A 20,964-nucleotide genomic window follows, 5' to 3' on the forward strand; every position below is an offset into this window, starting at 1 on the left:
GTCCAGGTTGGTTGATCAAGTCCACTTATGCAAGGTCCAGCTGACCCGCTTATTTCATTTCACAGGGCCATATTAAACTTATAGTACGCGCATGCTCTAAAATAAACTAAAGAGGATTTCAACAAAGTTACTGCCTGCTCTTCCGGCAACACTTTCAAACTGGGCGCGAGCTCCCCTCCCCAAAGCAGCCCCGCCCAGTCTTTCCAGCCAATTAGCGCGCACTTCTCCCGGCATGCTTAGCGTGCCTGGCCTTCAGGTTCCCCGCCACAGTTTGAAATTGTGTGTTCAGTATGTTGGCGCAGACGGTCCCCCCGATGCTGGAGATTTACTTGAAGGAGCACCGCGCTGCCACCTTCGTCGACTGGCCCTTCGTTTCGGACTGTGCCTGTACTCCAGAGCGGGTGAGTGGACGCTTCGCCTTGCTCCCAGCCTAGGCCCTTCTGACCCAAAGCTTGTCCTCTCTTGCTCTCCCGCTCCCTCCCTGCACGGAGAAGCTCATCCTGCTGGCAGCTCGGGTGCCTCCATGTTTTTCCTTTCTGTACAGTAAGACTGCGTCTTAAGGCTTGTCGCAGGCATGAGGCAAACTTGGGCCCTGCTGGTGTTTTGGACTTCAACTCCCACCATTCCTAACAGCCTAAGTGCTATGTTCATCTGCTTGACGTGGACAGACTTGTGCCAAACAGGGCAGGCATATTCAGCAGTTGAGTAAGACAAGGCCAAGGCTGACATTCTTATTAATTTTGGGTTTGTACCTCATGTGTTGCCAATATGTTTCTGCAGGATGTTATTGTGTGCAGCTACTTTGTGCTTGGTATTCATACAGTGTTTCCTAATTGTTAGTGTTCGATCTAAGGCGATACAGTAGAGTCTCGCTTATCCAACGTTCTGGATTATCCAACGCATTTTTGTAGTCAATGTTTTCAATATATTGTGATATTTTGGTGCTAAATTTGTAAATACAGTACTTACTACATAGCATTATTGCGTATTGAACTACTTTTTCTGTCAAATCTGTTGTTAAACATGATGTTTTGGTGCTTAATTTGTAAAATAACCTAATTTGATGTTTAATAGGCTTTTCCTTAATCTCTCCTTATTATCCAACATATTCGCTTATTCAATGTTCTGCCGGCCCGTTTATGTTGGATAACTGAGACTCTACTGTACCAAGATGTTTAGGATGGAAACAGTGTTTGAGCTCTTGGCCTTCCCAGGTAACTTATACACTGTAGATATAATGCCATTTGGCACTATTTTAACTGCCATGGCTCAATGCTATGGGATCCTGAGATTTGTAGTTTGGTGAGGCACTAGCACTCTTTGACACAGAAGGCAAAAAACCTTGTAAAACCACAATTTACATAATGCTGTAGCATTGAGCCATGGTAGTTTAAGTAACTGCTGGAGCACTTGAATCACTTCTCAAGTAACTAGTGGTTGAGGTGAGAGCTATTCTTCAATCTTGGAGGGGAAGAATCCTTACAGAAGGCAATCATGGAGCTTTATCTTAAGCCAGAGAATTGTTATAAGTGAAGTTCGTGGCATGGGAAAGACTGCCTTGTGATATTTTAAAATTAAAAATGGTAATTCTACCCTTTTCTCATCTTCTAAATTAGAACATGTGTGTCTTTGTAATCTAGAACAGACTTAACAGCTAATACTTCACCTTAATGCTTGATAATTTGGAATTTTTACACCTAGACTCTCTTGCCGAATTGGAATTTCTCGTGTATTAATAATCGTATGAGCTGTGGCTTCTGAGTTATCATTGCATTTTAACACATTGAATCTTATAGAAACATTAGAAGGCATATCCTATTTTTCAAATCTTTAGTAATGCAATCAGTTAGTGTATGTACAATACTCACCAATAAAATGGTTTCTCTAAAGCAAGAAATTACAGCATTAATGAATTTTGCTATGCCGTGACCATAGGTGCACATATTTTGGCTATCTTATTTCAAATTTAGTAGTGTAAAGCATTTCTTCAGCATTTTACTAGTATTTGAAAAATGTTTAAAGAAAGGGTTTTGTGAAGCGGTAAAGAACATAGCTTTTAAGCTAAAATTAGGTTCACAAGTATTTTTTATAAGAGCTTGAAACTAGGAAGCCAAAGTAGTATAAATCGGCCAAAACATAGATTTAAACCAGTGGTTCCCAACCTCCTTTTGATCAGGGACCACTCTCCAACATAAATTCCAAAAGGGTTACGAATCGGCTTTTGGTCATCTTTAGATTCAGTTTGGTTATTTGGGGTGGTGATTCAGAAAATTGCATTGGATAGACCACATCAGCTCTAGTTTCTGATACAGAACATATGCCACCCAGTAGTCGCCATTTGCTAGCTCACAGTAAACCATATTTGATAATCTAGAGTTGATGGGGTCTAGCATGGCCGAAATCAGACATAATTACAGAAACATGGACAATGTCCTTTCCCAGTGTTGCTACTTTCTGCTTCACTCTCCCTCGCAAACCCATCATCACAATAATAACAGAACAAGCAAGTTTAATGTCGATGACTGACCTGCAGAATGTATGTTTGATCGTTACTAAGTAACTACCGCATTTTTTTTTCATCAGTTGGAAATGGAGTGTTGTATAGTTTCAGGGCTGTATGACTGTGTTCTTGCAGATCCTTTGAAGATGCCAGCCAAAGATGCAGGTAAAACAACAGGAAAAAATGCTGTTGGAGCACAGCCATACAGCCTGGAAACCACACAACTTTCCAGTGATTCCTGTTGTGAAAACCCTCAGAAAGGTAAGTGTTTGATGGGCAGAGTGTAAATACTTATATCCAACAAAAACTTTCAAATATGGGCGTACTTAGGTAAAGGTAAAGGTTTTCCCATGACGTTAAGTCCAGTCATGTCTGACTCTGGGGGTTGGTGCTCATCTCCATTTCTAAGCCGAAGAGCCGGCATTGTCCGTAGACACATCCAGTGTCATGTGGCTGGCATGACTGCACAGAGAGCTGTTACCTTCCTGCCGGAGCGGTACCTATTGATCTACTCACATTGGCATGTTTTCGAACTGCTAGGTTGGCAGAAGCTGGAGCAACAGCAGGCGCTCATTCAGCTCCCGGGATTTGAACCTGGGACCTTTCGGTCTGCAAGTTCAGCAGCTCAGTGTTTTAAAACACTTCGCCACTGGGGCTCCTTACTTAGTTGTTCATTTATATAGAAAAGCTTCCTACAAGTCACTATTTTCTTTTACAGGTTATGATTTAGTTTAGAGCTTAACTACAAAGCCAACATGCGTATATTCCTATTTTGGGCAGATGGGAGTTAAAGTCCATTAATATCTGCCCAATATTATTATTTAAAATTAATGGTATTTGATAATACTTCAAAGAGACTTATTTTTACAGGTCAACATATAAGATGCCTGGGATGTTAAATCTAACGAATTTCCAAAAAGTCATAGAAAAAGCATACTCTCCCAAGTGTATATTTGAATGCCTATCTATGCAGATATACGTTTTCTGGAATGCATACCTTTGTAGAAGAATATTTTCCTCTATCTTTTCTCTCTCTCTGTTTTTCTCCCAATACAGATGGCAGAAGCTGGCTTCATTCACACTCCTAGCGAGAATGCACCTGATGTGGCCCAATGTTTTGTATGCTTTAAGGAGCTGGAGGGATGGGAGCCCGAAGATGACCCCATGTATGTACTGTATTGTGAACCTGGGCTCTGAAAAATGCTTAAGAAAAGCGTATCAACCCCTATAAAAGGTTACACAGTACTAGTACTGCAGAGCAATGGAGGCAGGTTAAGTAAAAAGTGTTGGCTGTTCAAGATGAATTGTGGACATAGTACCTTTTTGTAAGCAAAAGTCATCCCAATATGGCCACTTCAGAGGAAGTGAAGCTCTTATCATAGTATATTTACTCTTTGAATTTATAGAGGTATTCAAAGCAGCTGATGCTTAGATTTTGTGGTGTGACTTAACTTGCATTTGCAAAAAGTACAGACTAAATTAATGCCAGCCTTCTGGACTGTAGTGAGTGTGTTTGAATAGCGTTTACTCAAGTTGAATTCCCCTGCAAGCTATATAAGACAATAATCTTCATATGGGTTATGTATTCCATTTTATTATCTTCAAATTCTGTGGGTTTTCCAGGCTCTATAGCCATTTTCCAGAAACGTTCTTTCCTGATGTTTCGCCCACACCTATGGCAAAAAGACAAGAGAGAATGCTCCTGGAACATGGCCATACAGCCCAGAAAACTCACAACAACACAATTATTTCAGTCAAGAAAGCCTTTGACAACAGGTTTAATTATTTGTCTAGGAACACATTATTTTCCAATCTTGGTGTTCTTCAAGGGATATGATCTGTGCCTATACATGGTTCAAAGGATTCCCTTTAAAATAGAACTGGTATGGCAGCTATAAAAGTTGGATGTCATAGTTTGGCAGCTTGAAAGATCAGCTATGGCAGGTTGGGTTCTCTTTGATTTCAGGAAGCATTCCTGTGGCTTTAACATATGACAGATCTGCTATGTCCGCTCAGTAATATTACTGTATGCATTATGAATGGACAGAACCCTTTAGCTTTCACTGGTTAATTCTCATTTGTCAGTATGGCTGCAATGGTCATTACAATATTATCTAGGTAGGACACCTAGGAATGATGTTCCCCTGTAGATGTTGTTTACCTATAAGTCTCAATAGTCGTAGCCAGCAGGAGCAATCGTGAGGAATTTTTAGGAATTATAATTCCAACATCTGAAAGGCTGCATGATTCTTATCTCTGAAAGTGGACAATGTATTCACTTTTTGAAAGAAAGGGTTACTTTGTGTAAAAGACCTATCTTTTCTAAAAATGAATATTACATGTGCTCCTTTCCCATAAACTGCTATATAGAGTCTACAGGGAAGGTACCAAAAGACATTATGTGGGCTAGCATCTTTACAGTCAACCAGCTGTCCAGTCTGTTGGCATCTTCTGCTGTAGTAGGGAGCCTAGAATCTTTACTATGGCAGAATAGATTTCAATAAATGTCTCCACATACTGAAATGTCACAATGTGCAGCACTATAAAAGTTAACCTGGGCTGAAAAACAGACAATTAAAATTAACCCAGTAGCTCTGGAATAGTGTAAACAAGACTGAACCAACCCTACTGTATATATAATTATATTGTTTATATCAGCTATTTGAAGCAATTGATATAGTGGAATAATTTTAACCATGTGGGATGATGGAGAACAGTATTTTCAATCACTTAACAGAGCAAATGTGACTAGCAAATGGTCTTATAATTAACTAGCTGTGCCCAGCCACGCGTTGCTGTGGCAAAGTGGTGGTGGTATTGGTTAAAAATTGTTGTGGAATTTTTATTTGATGTTATTTGTAGTTTTTAATTAATTTTATTGTAACTTATCTTTTTTATTTATTATATTTTATTATTTTCTTGCATTATTTTTAGTTATTTTCTGTTATTATAGTATTTTATTGTATCAATTTTTAGTGTTTTTAATTATTTTTAGTGTTTTTTATTATTTTTATTGTATAATTTGTATTTATTTTATTTTTATTCTTTCATTATTATTTGTGTTTTTATTATTATTCGCATGTATTATATTTTATTATTTGATTATATTATTTTTATTTATGTTTTTTTAATTGTATTATTTTATTTTGGTTTTTTTATTTGTTTTTGTATTTATTTTAGTATTTTTGTTTCTCTTTGTATTGAGTTGCTCTGAGTTCTGCGGTCTGCCTGGTCATGTTCCAAATGTATTGTCTCCTGATGTTTTGCCTGCATGTATGGCAGGCATCCTCAGAGGTTGTGAAATGTGTCGTAATAAAAGGAAGTGGGGTTGATATATCTGTGGAATGACCAGGGTGGAAGAAAGAACTGTTGTCTGCTTTAGGCAAGTGTGAATGTTGGAATTGGCACTGAATAGCCTTGTAGCTTCAAAGCTTGGATGGTTCCTGCCTGCCTGGAATGAACAAAATGTGGCTCCCAGTATTTAAAAAATCTGTGAAATCAGGACAGTTAACTAAAGAACAGCACTGAGCAATCAGGGAATTCCAGACATGATGTACTGAGGGCCAGCTAACATCTCCCAACAAAAGATTCCTCTCTAAAGCAGGAAGTAGGCAGGCCTTGAAGCTGCAAGGGTATTCAATGGCAATCAAGGTGGGAAAGTGGAACATTCACAGTTGCCTGAGACAGATAAGAGTTGTCCCATCCTGGGTATCATTGGTGAGATAAAAATAAACATCCCACTTGTCTGTTTTCAAACAGATCTCATAATCTCCGAGGATGCCTGGCATTGACATGGATGGCAGTTTGGCAGCAGATAGGGTCGAGAGGGAATGGGATGTTTAATCTGCTTTTCCTGAATCCCTTCTTATTATTCAACATATTCAGTTATCCAATGTTCTGCCAGGGTGTTTATGTTGGATAAGTGAGACTCTACTGGATATCTTATATTATCTGTTTAGAACTGGATTATATGAGGCTCCTTCTACAGAGCTGAATAAAATGCACACTGAAGTGGATTATATGGCAGTGTGGACTCAAGATAATCCAGTGCAAAGCAGATAATATAATATTATAAATGGGTTATATAGCTGTGTGGAAGGGCCTTGAGTCTACAATGCCATATAATCGAGTGAAAATTAGATAATCTGTATTTTATAGGCAGTGTGGAAGAGAGAGTGAGGCCTGAGTAGGTTGCTAGGAGACCAAGTGGGTGGAGCTTAGTCTTCTAACTGGCAGCAATTGGCTAAAGACAATTATTCCTCTCCCTCTAATTAGGACTTTATTTTTCTTTTCTTTTTGTTGTCGGAACGTAGGGGCAAGGATGGTGGATTGTGCTGCCAAATTTCTAGGCTCTAGGGCTTGTACTTTTGTTGTTTAGTGGCAGGGGAGGACACCATTTGTCTTTTATATATATAGATTTGGAACTTCACTAAGTTGGGCATTGGAAAGATATACAAAAATGAGCACGCTGAGCTGTAGGACTTGGATTTGGGAATTCAAGGATCAAGTCTCCACTAAGACATGGAACTAAATGGATAATTTTGAAGCTTCCTCTTCCTCTCATCCTAACCTACTGTATCAGTGGTTCGCAACCTGTGGGTCCCCAGATGTTTTGGCCTTCAACTCCTGGAAATCCTAAAAACCGGTAACCTGCCTGGGATTTCTGGGAGTTGTAGGCCAAAATACCTGGGGACCCACAGGTTGAGAACTACTGTACTATATGGTTGTTGTGAGGTTAAAGCGATGAGAGAGAAAAACATGCATGTGATCTTGAGCTCATTATGTCTAAAGGTAAGAGAAAGATACGTATAAAAAGAAGTGGGGACCAGTATTAGTTCAATACTAACCGCTTTTCTTCCCACCTCTTTTTCAATGCAACAAACAAAATAAGCTGAAACATTGTTTATGGAGATTTAAAGCAAATGTAAAGATTCGTTTAAAAGTCATCTCATATTAAGAGAGGTGTTTTCACTGGTGGAGAATATTCTGGCCCACCTGATGAGAGAGAGAGCTATCAAGAAACACATGACCTTGGTGTTTCAGTATCTGCACTGATTTCCTTAATCTTTCAGGTTTATTTTTAAGGTACTAGTTCTTGCCAATATATCAGCAAATATATTCCACTTATGTTTTTGGAGGCTACTTCTGCCTTATATTTCATTTTGACCACTAAATTCAACTCAGAGTACTTTAAACTTACCATCTGTGTGCTGCACTCTGACCTTAAGTGTAAGCACAGAGGTGGATTTGGTGGTTATGGAAAACGCTGTTGCTCCCAGGGTTTCGGTCAATACAAGATTTCACCAGGTCACATTTGTTCAAATTACATGAATGAGCACATGCATACATACATACTGGATTGATAGAAAGAGGTATGGGGCATAGTAGACTTCTGTTTTTTTTCTAACAGCTCTCCACATCTGTTCTTGGGGAGGGCTGCCATTCCAAGGCATATCAAACTAATATAGTTCTTCCCATCAATTTTTAGGGAAGAACACCAGAGGCACTCCCCCAACTGTGCATTTCTTAGACTCCAAAAAGACACAGCTAAGCTCACATTACAAGAGTTGCTGAAACTTCACAAAGAAAGAATGATTAATCTATCAGTAAGTATGACTGTCTGGAGAGCACAGATTTACTTGGGCAACTGCTGTTTCTGCCTACCCTAACATTCATGCCATAGTTCTTCCTACAACTGCCATAGTTCTTCCTACAACTGAAAGTCCACCTTATTTTCATTTTCTGATTTGTGTTTTTTTTCCTAGAAAAAGGAGATTAACCTGAAAATTATCGAACTTGAAAAATACGCTGCCAACGTCCGTAATGAAGTCAGTTCTTTCCGTTAACTGATGCTGTGAACTCCTTAATGGACTTCAGCAGAGGTTGAAACTCAGTTGCTCTATGTCTAAGTGTACAAGTTCCTTCTGTATTTTTTCTTGCCTTTTTAAATAAATGTTACTGTTTTGAATGTACTGACCTCCCGACACTTTCCTGGGAAGTACTGCTTAGAACTTGTGATGGCTGAAAATCTCCAACTTCCTTCTTTCCATAATGTTTCTAATATAACAGTTCTCAAAGGCTGAAAGGAACTTACCTCAAGTACTCTGGTAGTGTAGTAGTAAATTATGAAGTAACATATACACAAACACCAAGGCGGTGAAGAAAGATTGTTAGAGGGAAAAGTTATTTATTGTGATAGCCTTTGCATTGAGCATACTTGTCTAGGTGTGAAAATTGAGAAGGTTCCTGGGTAGAGATCACTGCAGAGGCAGGAGCTACACACTGTATATAAGACCGTAAGTGGCTGCTGGCACTGCTTTTGGTATCAGCAGCATGTGACTTGAATGAGGCAGCATGGCAAAACTGAGGGATATCCAAAGTTTCATTTACACTCTTGGAACAGAATCATTATATTGAATGAGATGTGCTATTTCCCTATTTCAGAATGCTGTGAAATCATAGAGTTGCAAAGGCCATCTAGTGTAATTTACCATGCAGGTAAACACTACAGCACTCCTGAAATATGTCCATCCAACCTGTTTAAAGACCTCAAAACAGAAAATTCATCCTCTGTGGCAGTCTGTTTCACTGTCAAACAGTTCCTAAAATGAAGACATTCTTAATGTTTAGGTAGATTTTTCTTGAGAGTGGAATCCATTGGTTTGTGTTCTAGTTTCTAGAGCAGTAGAAAACATTCTTACCCTATCTTCTATATGTCAACCTTTGCAGTTATCACTCAAGCCTCTTCTCCAAGTTAAACATAGTCAACTTTCTAAGTTGTCCATTGCAAGACTTGGTTTGCAGAACTGATTTAGATTGCCCATCTCTGAACATTTATATTTATTACAGCACTTGTATCCCGCTCTTCTCACCCAATAGGGGACTCAGGGCGGCTTACAATAAAAACATATATAAAAATAATACAGAACATTCAATCAATTAAAATTAAATACAATAAACATTCATTATATATATATACACACACACAATTGGTATATTTCGAGTCTAAAAAACTGGGTCTATCATGTTGCAGCTTGTCAATGTCTTCCTTGAGCTGTAGTGCCCAGAACTGTATGATCTAACCAAAGCACAGTGGAGTGACACTACTATGATCCAAAAACTGTTCCTTAGGAGTTGGAGCTTCATGTTCAATATAGCCAGCATTCTCTATAAAAGGACTTGTCTACGCTAACGTCGTTCCCCTTTATTTGATCTGTACATTTTTATAATTTCAAGATACCCAAAAAGCAAGTGGCCAGCTTAATTTCTTTCAGAATAACTAGTTTGTCAGTGGGATACAATTTCTGTCCACTGCTCTTTGATATTTGATAATGATTTTGATAATGAAGAACTTGATGCTAAATACCTTGAAATCCCAAAACACGCTAATATCCATGAGGTTACTGACATTTTTTTGCCTTAGTTGACCTTGCTTGGAGTAGCTAATTTTCAATATCCTTGGTTGCAAAGTAATTGCCTAATCCTTTTTGTAATTCAGTTCAGAGTTTCTGGAAAATACTGGATAGATTTCCTAACGTAGTTTTCATCTTCGACTTTGTTGCTTTTGAAGGCCTCTGCATGTTCCTTGAGCACCAAAGAGGCCATGAGGAGGCTGCGGGATTCCAGATTCTTTTCATGAAGAAACCAAATACCCGTGTTTAGGTAGTTAATTGTGTTCATCACATTTATTCAGATGGAACAAAGTAACAGATGCATTGCATTGCAGGACAAAGTTCAAGGTCCAGCAACTAGCAGAAGAGTAGCATCCATATTGCAAGCTAAAACTCCAGGGTTTTTCTAGATAGTGATGGAGTCTAATTGGGCTGAAACTAATTTGAAGGCAGATTTTTGAGTAATATCAAAAAGCACACTGAAAGCATTGATTCATTTCTAGGAACTACGAGAGAGATGGAAAACAAATCGCCAGGCATTATTAATGCATTATGTGAATCAGTGATGTGCAAATTGCCTTTTTGAGAATAGACAACTCAAAGAAAGCTTAGCATGTGTTTATTTACTGATGTCAGTGGGGCATTCTCTCTCAGATGGGCATAAAGCTTTACTGTGCAATGATCACTGAGAGGACATTCTATCTTCCTAAGGAGGGCTGGTGAAGTCACAGGTCGTTCAAATGATGTGAACAGACAATCTATTCTTTTTCAAAACAGCATACCTTCCAGTTATTAATGAAACTGTCAGTATGTTCAGGGTAAACAAAGCAATGCTTCATGCAATGCATAATTAACTGCTAACATTCATTGCCACAAAGTGTGATAGATGCTAGCTTCACTGTCTTTTAAAAGAATTGAGAACATTTTCCGAATAAACAAAATACAAAACAAGGAAATGTGTAATTTTGAAATTCATCACATGGTTATGCTACTTTTGATGGCTCCTAAAAAAAGGTTACAAAAGAGACTAGCAATCTTACAATTATATAGCTAAAGTAGATTTTTGATTTGATGAGTACAAAAATTGCACCCTATATTTAACGTCTCAACAGTGGGTCTTCTGACAGAAACAGGGTGTAGACTTAGATTATTTAAATCTGAGCTGGATGGGAAACTGTTGTACTGAAATTTATTCCCGAATAGACACATAAAATTGAACAGTATTTCGTATGTTTGGAGAAAATGTGCAAATGGATAAGAACTGCATTAGGCCCCACTTACATTTGATCCTATCTCTCACCTATAGCCCCAGCAAATCTGTATTTTTCAATATTTACCAATCAATGAAATCAAGATATTTGTGTGATAACAAGAACCCAAACGAACTAGATAACAAAGCTACAAGTGGAAGCATGCATCTTTCCAGTCCTTTTTGAGGACTACGAGAACATCTAATGAGAGGTCTGAAATGCCCCCTAGAAAACATTAAAACAGCCAACACTAAGCTAATCAATAAAATCATTGCAAGCTGTTTACAACCATGGAATAGTTGAAATTGTTTTTGAGAAATGCAATGCTTTTGTTTGTGGCAACTAATTAGCTGGTCAGGTTTATTTTCATGGTCTAGTCCGAAATGTAATTTACTCCTCTAATTTTTTGAAGCATTTTTGCTAGTTACTTGTAGAGAAAAAGCATTAGGAAACGGGGAGTTCCTTGCGCCGACCATCCCCATCTGGTGGGAGCTGACTTCTGCACATGATCCTGCTGTGGAGAAGAGTGTTTTCGCAGTGTTCATGCCATTGTAGGTGATTAATCACACAGGGAGACTCGGTGAAATTCACAGAATCTTGCAAAGATGATGGGATAAATTATTAATTTCTGTTGAACAAGATGTGCCTTAACTTTCCTCTTTGGAGGTTAGACTCCTTGCTGAGTGCTGACAATGAGTGGGTAGTGTGCATGTGTTTTTCCAGACACATTAAGTCCCTGCTTTCACTCAGCGTTGAAGCCATATTGAACCCCCAGAGTAATTGCAGAAAGAATAGTGAACTGTGCTTTCTGGCATGGAGGGGAGATAGCTGCTGTCTTTCTTGATGGGGCCAGCCAATACTATTAGACCCAGGGTGGGGCTCCCTTCAATACATTTTGGGATGTCATTAAAAGGCAGAGAGAATATCTATTATATTGAGTTTGCTTATTCTATGGGTCAGGGTGAGGACTTTTTGTCTCAGGAATCAAAATGTTGAGCTGTGACTGGGTGATTCTTGATTTGCATGGGTTGCCGCTAGATTGCACATAATGTTTTACAAAGACCAAGGCTTGAAAGGTGGGAAGGAGTGGAAAATGCATGATTACTTCAACTTAGTAATAAAGTATAACAAAACATAATATTTTATTTCTAGATTGCCCTCTCCCTCGAAGGGACTCAGGGCAGTTTACAGACACAAAACAAAAAGGCAAACATTCAATGCCTCAAATGAGTACAAACACATCAAAATAATACAAGATAATGCACAATAACTACAGTAAACTTACAACAAAAAATTAAACATTGAGATGAAAATAATCAAAAACAATCCAATCAGACATAGTAAACTAAAACATGAGTAAAACATTACAACATATATCCTAAAAGCAATTTAGATATAATTACATTAAAATGGCTGACACCAGTGTTCATTTAAGATGTATCGTAGCAGCCATAAAATACAAGTGGGTTAGCCAGCGTTCCTAATGTCCTAAATAAAAGCTGTGACTCTTAAATAAAGGGTGGTGTGGGATGTTAAAGAATGTTGTGCTTGAGATACAAAGGAAACAGGCTCAGGGTCCTTTTTCAACAATCAAAGTCACTGAATGTCCCAAGGCCAGTCATTCTTAGCCTAAGCCTGTTGACATGATGGTTGTAAAGACAAAATGGAAAAGGACAAAGCAGAAGAGTCCTTAAGAAAAGGAAGCAGAAGAGAAGGAGGAGAACTGTAGATGCTGGATTAAGTAAACTAGCAAAGGAGGAAACTACTACCTGAACAAGTCTATGGGCAGATCCTCACAGACACTATAATGCGGTTCGAAGCTGGCTGGAGGCTAGGGTGTCCACAAAACATACACCTCCAATGTGCACGGCAGCATGCATTAAGCCAGAAAAAGTGTATTAAGAAAAACTCACCAGAAAGTTTGGAATTGGCCAGGGAATCTGTTACCAATACCCTGCAGGGTTAAAATCTGAGACTGAAAAGAGTGTTTGACAGGATCTCTAGTGTTGAACACTTAAAAAAAAACCAAGGAAACACAGCTGGTAGAAGGTAAAAAATTATTCTCTTGGGAGAGGAAACCACATCAGTCCAAAGGGGACTCTCACTTTCTGCCCCTTTGTTCTCATACGTTGTGCCCTGCCATGGTCTAGTGCTGATCCTTTTTTTTTTTTTCGTTTCAGGAGCGACAAGAAACTGCAAGTCACTTCTGGTGTGAGAGAATTGGCTGTCTGCAAAGATGTTGCCCAGGGGACACCTGGATGGTTGATGTTTTATCAACCTGTGGGAGGCTTCTCTCATGTCCTTGCATGGGGAACTGGAGCTGACCTGATCAATACAGTTGAAGTGGTTGGATCCTTAGGGGCAAGTGACCATGTGCTCGTGCAGTTTGCGATACAAAGAAAGGCTGAAACTAAGACAAGTCAAACACGCATTCTGGACTTTAAGAGAGCTGACTTCCAAAAAATGAAGGAAATACTGAGCAGCATTCCATGGACGCCAATATTAAAAGACAAGGGAGTTAAGGATGGATGGGAGTTTTGTAAAAGTGAAATACTCAAGGTGCAAATGCAAACAGTGCCAACAAAGGAAAAAAAAACAAGACAAGTGCGAAGAAGCCAGAATGGATGTCTAAAGAACTTCTAACCGGGCTAAGACTCAAAAGAGACATGCACAAGAAGTGGAAAAGGGGAGAAATCACCAAAGAAGAATTCAAACGTATAGCCAACTCCTGTAGGGAAAAGGTTTGCAAGGCTAAAGCGCAACATGAGCTCAGGCTTGCCAGGGACATTAAAAACAACAAAAAGGGCTTTTTTGCCTCTGTTGGTAGAAAAAGAAAGAACAAGGAGGCAATAGGGCCTCTGCGAGGAGAAGATGGGGTGATGGTGACAGGGGACAGGGAAAAGGCAGAACTACTTAATGCCTTCTTTGCCTCGGTCTTCTCACAAAAAGAAAGCCATCTTCAACCTCAGCAACATGAAATGGACGAAGGATTAGGGGAAATCCAACCCCAAATAGGGAAACAAGTTGTCCAGGAACACCTGGCCGCTCTAAACGAATTCAAGTCCCCAGGGCCAGATCAGCTACATCCAAGAGAATTGAAGGAACTAGCTGAGGTTATTTCAGAACCACTGGCAATTATCTTCGAGAGTTCTTGGAGAACAGAAGTCCCAGCAGATTGGAGGAGGGCGAATGTGGTCCCTATCTAAAAGAAGGGAAAAAAGAACGACCCAAACAATTACTGTCTGGTCAGCCTCACGTCGATACCAGGCAAGATCCTGGAAAAGATCATTAAGGAAGTGGTCTGCGAACATCTAGAAACAAATGCAGTCATTGCTAATAGCCAACACGGATTTACCAAAAACAAGTCATGCCAGACTAATCTGATCTCTTTTTTCGACAGAGTTACGAGTTGGGTCGATACAGGGAATGCTGTGGATGTAGCGTACCTGGGTTTCAGTAAGGCCTTCGACAAAGTCCCCCACGACCTTCTGGCAAACAAACTAGTAAAATGTGGGCTAGACAAAACTACGGTTAGGTGGATCTGTAATTGGCTAAGCGAACAAACCCAAAGGGTGCTCACCAATGCGTCGTCTTCATCTAGGAAAGAAGTCAAGAGTGGAGTGCCGCAGGGTTCCATCCTGGGCCTGGTTCTGTTCAACATCTTTATTAACGACTTAGACGAAGGGTTAGAAGGCACAATTATCAAGTTTGCAGATGACACCAAACTGGGAAGGATAGCCAACACTCCAGAAGACAGGAGCAGAATTCAAAACGATCTTGACAGACTAGAGAGATGGGCCGAAACTAACAAAATGAAGTTCAACAGGGACAAATGCAAGATACTTCATTTCGGCAGAAAAAATGGAATGCAATGATACAGAATGGGGACGCCTGGCTTGACAGCAGTGTGTATGAAAAAGACCTTGGAGTCCTTGTGAACAACAAGTTAAACATGAGCCAACAATGTGATGCGGCAGCGAAAAAAGCCAACGGGATTCTGCCCTGCATCAATAGGGGAATAGTGTCTAGATCCAGGGAAGTCATGCTACCCCTCTATTCTGCCTTGATCAGACCACACCTGGAATACTGTGTCCAATTCTGGGCACCGCAATTGAAGGGAGATGTTGACAAGCTGGAAAGCGTCCAGAGGAGGGTGACTGAAATGTTTAAGGCTCTGGAGAACAAGCCCTATGAGGAGAGGCTTAAAGAGCTGGGCATGTTTAGCTTGCAGAAGAGAAGCCTGAGAGGAGACATGATAGCCATGTATAAATATGTGAGGGGAAGTCATAGGGAGGAGGGAGCAAGCTTGTTTCCTGCTGCCCTGCAGACTAGGACGCGGAACAATGGCTTCAAACTACAGGAAAGGAGATTCCACCTGAACATCAGGAAGAACTTCCTCACTGTGAGGGCTGTTCGGCAGTGGAACTCTCTCCCCCGGACTGTGGTGGAGGCTCCTTCTTTGGAGGCTTTTAAACAGAGGCTGGATGGCCATCTGTTGGGGCTGCTTTGAATGCGATTTCCTGCTTCTTGGCAGGGGGTTGGACTGGATGGCCCATGAGGTCTCTTCCAACTCTACTATTCTATGATTCTGGACCAATTTAACAACTATTATGTCAGACACAGAGAAACCATTGAAATCCACGAGCATGTAGACAATTTCAACAGAAAGGAGGAAACCATGAAAATGAACAAAATCTGGCTACCAGTATTTAAAAAACTCCAAAATAAGGAACAACACTCTGAAAACAGAGGAATTCCAGACATAAATCAATCCAACAGCTAAGGACTCTGAACAAAGGATTCCCCAAGGCAAGAAGAAGCCAGGAGATGAAGCTTCCTAGGCTATTCAGTGCTAATCAAGGTGGTTAATTACAACATTCACACTGGTCTCCAACTGACAAGAGTTCTTTCTCTCACCCTGGACCTTTCACAGATACAGTAGAGTTTCGCTTATCCAACATAAATGGCAGAACGTTGGATAAGCGAATATGTTGGATAATAAGGAGAGATTAAGAAAAAGCCTATTGTACATTAAATTAGGTTATGATTTTACAAATTAAGCACCAAAACATGTTATACAACAAATTTGACAGAAAAAGTAGTTCAATACGCAGTAATGCTATGTAGTAATTACTGTATTTTCGAATTTAGCACCAAAATATCACGATGTATTGAAAACATTAACTACAAAAATGCGTTGGATAATTCAGAACCTTGGATAAGCGAGTGTTGGATAAGTGAGACTCTACTGTATATAAACCTTCCTTGCTTAGTTTCTCCATATACGTCACAACCTCTGAGGCTGCCTGCCACAGATGAGGGCGAAACGTCAGGAGAGAATACCTCTGGAACATGGCCCTACGGCCCGGAAAACACACAACAACCCAAGGGAAAGGTTCTTCTTGCATCTACAGCTTTGGTCCCCGCTGAACTGCGCTATGGAACCCTGGCGGGCTCGAGCCCTGCCTGCCCAAGGGGACTGGATTCCAGAGCAGCAGAAGTGGCGCCTGCCTGCCTTCGTGCTACAATGGAGCTGCATGCTCACAAGTCAAGGTGGGCAGGGCGGAGGCGCACAACCTGCTCTCCTCCTCCTCCTCTTCCTCCTCCTCCTGAGGCTGGCAAGGAGGGGGCGTTTCCCGTTTGGCTGCCACTTGCTGCTACTTTTCTTCCAGGCCCCCCGCCCGGAGGCAGGCGGGCGGGCGGGCAGGCGGACGGGCAGGCAGGGGAGACGACGATGATGATGGGGGTGACGGGCCCTCCTGTGGCGCGGGGCAAGGCGGCGGTGCCTCCCGGGGCGCTGTGCTTGGGCGCGGGGCTGTGCGGGGCGCTGAGCTTCGCCCTCCTGGCCGCCTCCCTGGGCACCGACTACTGGTACCTGCTCCGCGTGGACCGCGAGGGCGGCAACCGCAGCGCAGGCGAGGCCGAGAGGCTGGGCTCCCACTCGGGGCTCTGGCGCCTCTGCGAAGGTAAGGAAGGAGCCTGCGGGCTTAGAAGAGCCAGACTCTCCTGCTGCGCAAAAAGCTACGGGTGGGTGCATTTGGGTCCAGGCATCTTCGTGCATGCTTACCCCAATCCGCGGGTGTTCAAGTCCCTTATATAAATGGCAAAAAGCAAGTTTTTCCGGGCTGTATGGCCATGTTCCAGAAGCCTCCCCCCCCCCTCCCCCTGATGTTGCTCTCACATCTATGGCAGGCATCCTCAGGTTGTTGGAAACTTTCAAGTGGGGTTTATATATCTGTGGAAGGTCCAGGGTGGGAGAAAGAACTCTTTGTCTGTCTGAGGAAAGTGTGAATGCTGCATTTGACCCCCCTTGATTAGCACTGAATAGCTTTGCAGCTTCAAAGCTTGGTGACATCCTGCCTGGGGGAATCCTTTCTTGGGAGGTATTAGCAGCCCCTGATTGTTTCTTGTCTGGAATTCCCCTGTTTTCAGAGTGTTATTCTTTATTTACTGTCCTGATTTTCAAGTTTTTTAAAATACTGGCAGCCAGATTTTGTTCATGTTCATGGTTTCCTCCTTTCTGTTGAAATTGTCCACATGCTTGTGGATTTCAGTGGCTTCTCTGTGTAGTTTGACATGGTGGTTGTTAGAGTGGTCCAGCATTTCTGCGTTCTCAAATAATAATATGCCGTGCCCAGGTTGGTTCATCAAGTGCTTTGCTATGGCTGACTTCTCTGGTTGAATTAGTCTATATAGGGACCACCAAATGCAGCACTAAGACGCAAATCAAGGAACATGAAAGGCACTGCAGACTACTTCAACCCGAGAAGTCAGCCATAGCAGAGCACTTGATGAACCAACCTGGACAAAGCATATGATTTGAGAACACAGAAATGCAGGACCACTCTAACGACCATCTCAGACTACACAGAGAAGCCATTGAAATCCACAGTATTTCAATGTATGAAATCTATCAGTATTAAAAAAAAAAACAAACCTCGAAAATCAGAACAGTAAATAAAAAACACCACTCAAAAAACAGAGGAATTCCAGACATGAAACAATCAGGGCCAGCTAATACCTTCCAACAAAGGATTCCCCCAGGTAGTAAGCAGCCAGGCTTTGAAGCTGCAAGGCTATTCAGTGTTAATCAAGCTGGCCAATTGCTACATCCACACTTGCCTCAAGCAGACAAGAGTTCTTTCTCCCACCCTGAACATTCCTCAGATATATAAACCCCAATTGCCTAGTTTCCAACAGTACTCACAGTCTCTGAGGACACCTGCCACAGATGCAGGCGAAACCTCAGGAAAGAACATTTATGGAACACAGCCATACAACCCGGAAACTCACAGCAAGCCAGTGATTTTGGCCATAAAGACTTCTATAACAAAGTAAGGTTTGTTTTGAGTTTTTAAAAAATGTATTTTAAAGCCGCAGATACTGAATCCATAGATACGGAGGGTAGGCTGTTGGTACTCTTCGCTCCAGGAGCTGCCTTTGATGCAACTGCAAAGCTAAGGGCGACCCTTGCCCCACTTGGTCCCCTTTGCTGCTTTCTTCTTGATCCAAGGGGTCCCCTCCCTGTCTGGGGATGTTTTCCCCTTTAACAGCCAGGGCTTCTCAGTTGCCTCTGCCCTGAAGTCTCTTCCCCCAACATCGGGTTCCTCAAAAACTGCCTCTAGCCTCACCCTTTTGCCTGTTTCCCTCACTTTGCCTTTTCTCCCTTTTATGTCTGACCCTGTTATTACTTCATCCTAGGGGCATATTCAAGGTATGCAAGGAGATCCAGGAATATGTGCTTGTGGTGGTGAGGATTGCGTCCATAAAGGCAGGGCAAAAGTGGGAAGGAACACAAAAGTAAGAAACTGGGATGAATGTTTTTTCTTTGAGAATGAGCTTAGAAGAATAACACTGAGTAGAAGTGAAGGGAGTCCGAAATATCAAACCTCAAAGCAACCCCTCATTAAGCTGCAAGGCCATTAAATGCTAATCAAGGTGTCCAATTGCTACATTAATACTTGCCTCAAACAGACAAGAGTTCTTTCTCCTACCTTGGACTTTCTACAGATACATAAACCCCACAACCTCTGAGGATGCCTGCCATAGATGTGGGTGAAATGTCAGGAGAGAATGCTTCTGGAACATAGCCATACAGCCCGGAAAATTCACAGCAGCCCAACCCCTCATTGTTCCTGCTCTTTTTGATGCAACCCAAGTGGATAGTTGAGCCAGGGCCGGTTGTTACTACGAGGCCGCTGACGCGGCCGCCTCGGGCGCTGGCCGCTAGGGGCGCTGTCGAGGCGTCGACAGCGACCCGTAGCGCCACCGACGCCTCCGGTGTTGGCGCGGGCCCGCGGGGCTTCAATCCCCGCGCCCACGCCAAACCGCGACAAGCAGCTAGGCCATTTTGCCCTTAGTCAACAAACTAAGGGCAAAAATGGCCTATCTGTGCTGTGCGCATGCGCACAGCCAGATAAGCCATTTTTGCCCTTAGTTTGTTGACTAAGGGCAAAATGGCCTAGGTGTGCTGTGCGCACGCGCACAGCACGGCCATTCGGGCCTTACTTCCTGGTCGCGGCCGGCGATCGCCCGGGCGATCGCCGGCCGCAACCAGGAAGTAAGGCCCGAATGGCCTAGCTGTGCTGTGCGTGTGCGCACAGCACACCTAGGCCATTTTGCCCTTAGTCAACAAACTTTTGCCCTTAGTCAACAAACTTAGTTTGTTGACTAAGGGCAAAATGGCCTTACTTCCTGGTCGCGGCTGCCGATCGCCCGGGCAGCCGGCGGCCGCGACCAGGAAGTAAGGCCCAAATGGGCTATCTGCGCTGTGCGCACGGGCACAGCGCAGATAGCCCATTTGGCCCTTCCTGGTCGCGGCCGCCGGCCGCCCGGGCGATCGGCGGCCGCGACCAGGAAGTAAGGCCCGAATGGCCTAGCTGTGCTGTGCGCGTGCGCACAGCACAGCTAGGCCATTTTGCCCTTAGTCAACAAACTAAGGGCAAAAATGGCTTATCTGGCTGTGCGCATGCGCACAGCACAGATAGGCCATTTTTGCCCTTAGTTTGTTGACTAAGGGCAAAATGGCCTAGCTGCTTGTCGCGGTTTGGCGTGGGCGCGGGGATTGAAGCCCCAACTCTGGCCCCGCCCCCCGCACTATTCGCCCTGGCCCCGCCTCCCACACAGCGTGGGAGGCGGGGCCAGGGCACGCTGGGCGGGGCCAGGGCGTGGGAGGCGGGGCCGGTGGCGGGGGCGCTTTTTAGCACCCCCGCTTAACATTTAAAAATATCTCCGGCCGGCCCTGAGTTGAGCAAAGACATTTCCGGCTCTCAAAGGGACATGAAAATGAATTTACTCCAATGCCTCGCAAGAATTCTGTAGTCCACAGTGGTATGTATGATGACTGGGTTCCTTTGCATATGTGCCTTCAAGTGACTGAACCCAAGGGTGCTCACCAATGGTTCCTCTTCATTCTGGAAAGAAGTGACTAGTGGAGTGCTGCAGGTTTCACCCATTGGGCCCAGTACTGTTCAACATCTTTATTAATGACTTGGATGAAGGTCTAGAGGGCATGCTTATCAAGTTTGTAGATGACACCAAATTGGGAGGGATAGTCAGTATTTCAGAGGACAGAATCCGAATTCAAAGTGACCTTAACAGATTAGAGAGCTGGGCCAAAAATAGCTAAATGAATTTCAGCAAGGACAAATATAAGATACTACACTTAGACAGACAACATGAAATGCAAAGATACAGCATGAGTGATGCTTGGCTCGACAACAGTCCATGTGAGAAAGTTCTTAGAGTCTTCGTGGGCAACAAGCTGAACATGAGCCAACAGTGTGATGCAGCAGATAAAAAAGCCAATGGGATTTTGGGCTGC

General features: G+C 42.5%; 2 protein-coding genes across 4 annotated transcripts in view; both read left to right on the forward strand.

Moving 5' to 3' along the window:
- The first annotated feature begins 219 nt into the window (after positions 1-219).
- birc5 (baculoviral IAP repeat containing 5) lies at positions 220-8,468 on the forward strand. 2 transcript variants are annotated; one of them, XM_062970772.1, is made up of 5 exons: positions 262-401; positions 2,636-2,761; positions 3,557-3,666; positions 7,989-8,106; positions 8,266-8,468. In XM_062970772.1, the coding sequence occupies exons 2-5, from the start codon at positions 2,660-2,662 to the stop codon at positions 8,344-8,346; spliced, it is 411 nt and encodes a 136-aa protein (XP_062826842.1). In that variant the 5' UTR covers positions 262-401; positions 2,636-2,659; the 3' UTR covers positions 8,347-8,468. The 2 variants fall into 2 exon arrangements, with proteins under 2 accessions (XP_008102410.1, XP_062826842.1); XM_008104203.3 differs by lacking the exon at positions 2,636-2,761 and having other exon boundaries at positions 220-401.
- Positions 8,469-12,048: 3,580 nt separating this feature from the next.
- Positions 12,049-20,964, forward strand: part of tmem235 (transmembrane protein 235) — a 28,559-nt gene continuing 19,643 nt past the window's right edge. For both annotated transcript variants that reach the window (XM_008104198.3, XM_008104199.3), the window contains exon 1: positions 12,049-17,107. In XM_008104198.3, the coding sequence (XP_008102405.2) occupies positions 16,258-17,107 (850 nt within the window). In that variant the 5' untranslated portion in view covers positions 12,049-16,257. The remainder of the gene's footprint in view (positions 17,108-20,964) is intronic.

The sequence above is a fragment of the Anolis carolinensis genome, chromosome 2 (assembly GCF_035594765.1).
Source record: "Anolis carolinensis isolate JA03-04 chromosome 2, rAnoCar3.1.pri, whole genome shotgun sequence".
Lineage (NCBI taxonomy): Eukaryota > Metazoa > Chordata > Lepidosauria > Squamata > Dactyloidae > Anolis > Anolis carolinensis.